The sequence below is a fragment of the Myotis brandtii genome, unplaced genomic scaffold (assembly GCF_000412655.1).
Source record: "Myotis brandtii unplaced genomic scaffold, ASM41265v1 scaffold691, whole genome shotgun sequence".
NCBI classification, from domain to species: domain Eukaryota; kingdom Metazoa; phylum Chordata; class Mammalia; order Chiroptera; family Vespertilionidae; genus Myotis; species Myotis brandtii.
Window position 1 is genome coordinate 163,425 of NW_005370704.1, and position 1,932 is coordinate 165,356.

Sequence of the window (1,932 nt, forward strand, 5' to 3'; positions counted from 1 at the left end):
CTCATCCCCGGCATCCAGCAGGTGCCTTACCCCCAGGGGGAGCGGACCAGCCCGGGCGCCAGCAGCCTGCCCACCACCGACAGCCCCACCTCCTACCACAACGAGGAAGATGAGGAGGATGACGAGGCCTACGACACGATGGTGGAGGAGCAGTACGGCCAGATGTACATCAAGGCCACCGGCAGCTACGCAGGTAACGCACCGCGCCCGCCCCCAGCCGGCGTGGCCCGTCTCCAGGCCCCACGTGGGCACCAGCAAGCCTGACCCCTGCTGGGTGTCGGGCAGGTGGGTCAGGGACAGCTGGAGGCCACGGTGCTGGAGGTGTGCAAGGGGGCCCCCCAGAACCCCGACAGCAGGAGCCGAGACCTGAGTGGGGCAGGCCTGGGCCGGGCTCCAGGGCCTCCTCTGAGGGCTTTGAACTCGATCCTCGGTGAGATGAGGGGCCACAGGAAGGCGTTTAGCTGAGCCGAGCCCGCGGGCAGCTAGTGGAGCCTGTAGAAGGCCCTGCCTCCCATCGGACAGATGAAGAGACTGAGGGCCCTAGTGGACCAGAGACCTGCCAGGGGGCTCACAAGACACCGTGTGTGTGGCCCACGCCAGTCACTCGCCTGCTACAGGCCTCAGAGTCCTGTCTGTGAAGTGCTGGCTTCATGTCACCCATGGCCCGTTGACCGCAGCCCTCTCTCCGCCCACGCGGTCCTGCCTGCCCCCAATCAAGGCAGAGCTTCCCTGTGCCCATCCCGTCGGCCGCCACCCCCCGGGGCCCCGCTGAAGGGGGGCTGCCCCACTTGGGACCTACAAACCCGAGATGCCCTCATTCAGACGCCTGCGCTGCAGACCGCGTCACAGTCCCTGGAGAGGGCTCAGGGTTTGTCAGGCAGAGGGTCCCGTTGTTGGGGCCCCAGATCGGGTGTCCCCCGTCTCCTGTGTTCCCCGAAATCTGGCGGTGTGCCTGGGCCCGCTGCCTGCCCTGGTTTGCATGCGGGCCCGCGTCCAGGGCACTGGATCCGGACACATGCGCCAGCGGGAAGCAACGCCCAGCACTGGCCCGAGGGCAGTGGGGACTCTCCCCCCTGGTCCTGTGTCCTCATGCCCTGAGGGGCTCCTCCATCCGTCCTGGGGGCAGGGCAGCGGGAGCTGGGCCCTGGGCAGCTGGGCCCCAGAAGCCATCGAGGACTGGATGGCTGGGTCTCAGCCTCCAGGCTGGCCTGCTGGGTCCCTCCCACAGGCTCTGGGGGCGTGGGAGGCGGTTTCTCTCGAGGTGTCATTGCTTCACTTAAACGCGTGTGGTCGTATTTGCACGAGTCCCATGGGTACCAGCCAGGAAACCAAGCAGCGGCCTGGCCTTCCTGAGGCCACATGGGGCTCAGGCCTTGCAGGGGCCGCCAGGGACCTGCCTGTGTGTGCGGACAGCCACCAGGGAGGCCGGGAAGGGCCATGTAGAGCCCCAAACTGGGCAGCCCCACGGCTTCCCCTCCCTGAGAGGCAGGTCCCGGCCCAGGGCAGACCCACGCCCCTGAGCTCCCCTGTTCTCACGCTGCAGCTGAGGGTGCCAGTGGGGGCGGGGGTGTGGGTCAGGGCAGGATCTGTCGAGGGCCAGGCTGGGACTGCCACTGGGGGCCGTGAGGGTGCACATCTGGGGGCCGCCCTCCCGGCAGCCCCGCAGCCACGTGGCATGTCGTGGAGAAGGAGAAACGCCGGGCCGCTGGCCACCTGCCCCTCTGATGAGCCCGGAGCCTCTCCGCCTGGTCAGGGTGGCCACCCCTGTCCTTGGGGTTCCCAAGGAGCCAATGGCCAGGGTGGGGTTCCAGGGTGGGAAGGCCAAGCTGTCTCTGGCCCTGAGGTGCCTGAGCCGCTCCCAGCCCCCACCCAGTCCTCAGACAAGGGTGCCGGTCCCCGGAGGCCAGGGCCTGGGCCCTCCCCAAGCTGTGT

General features: G+C 68.5%; 1 protein-coding gene across 1 annotated transcript in view; it reads left to right on the forward strand.

Annotated features, from left to right (window-relative positions):
- NACC2 (NACC family member 2, BEN and BTB (POZ) domain containing) overlaps positions 1–1,932 on the forward strand; it is a 45,736-nt gene that overhangs the window by 25,794 nt on the left and 18,010 nt on the right. The window contains exon 3 of the mRNA XM_014529661.1: positions 1–193. Coding sequence (XP_014385147.1) covers positions 1–193 — 193 coding nt within the window. The remainder of the gene's footprint in view (positions 194–1,932) is intronic.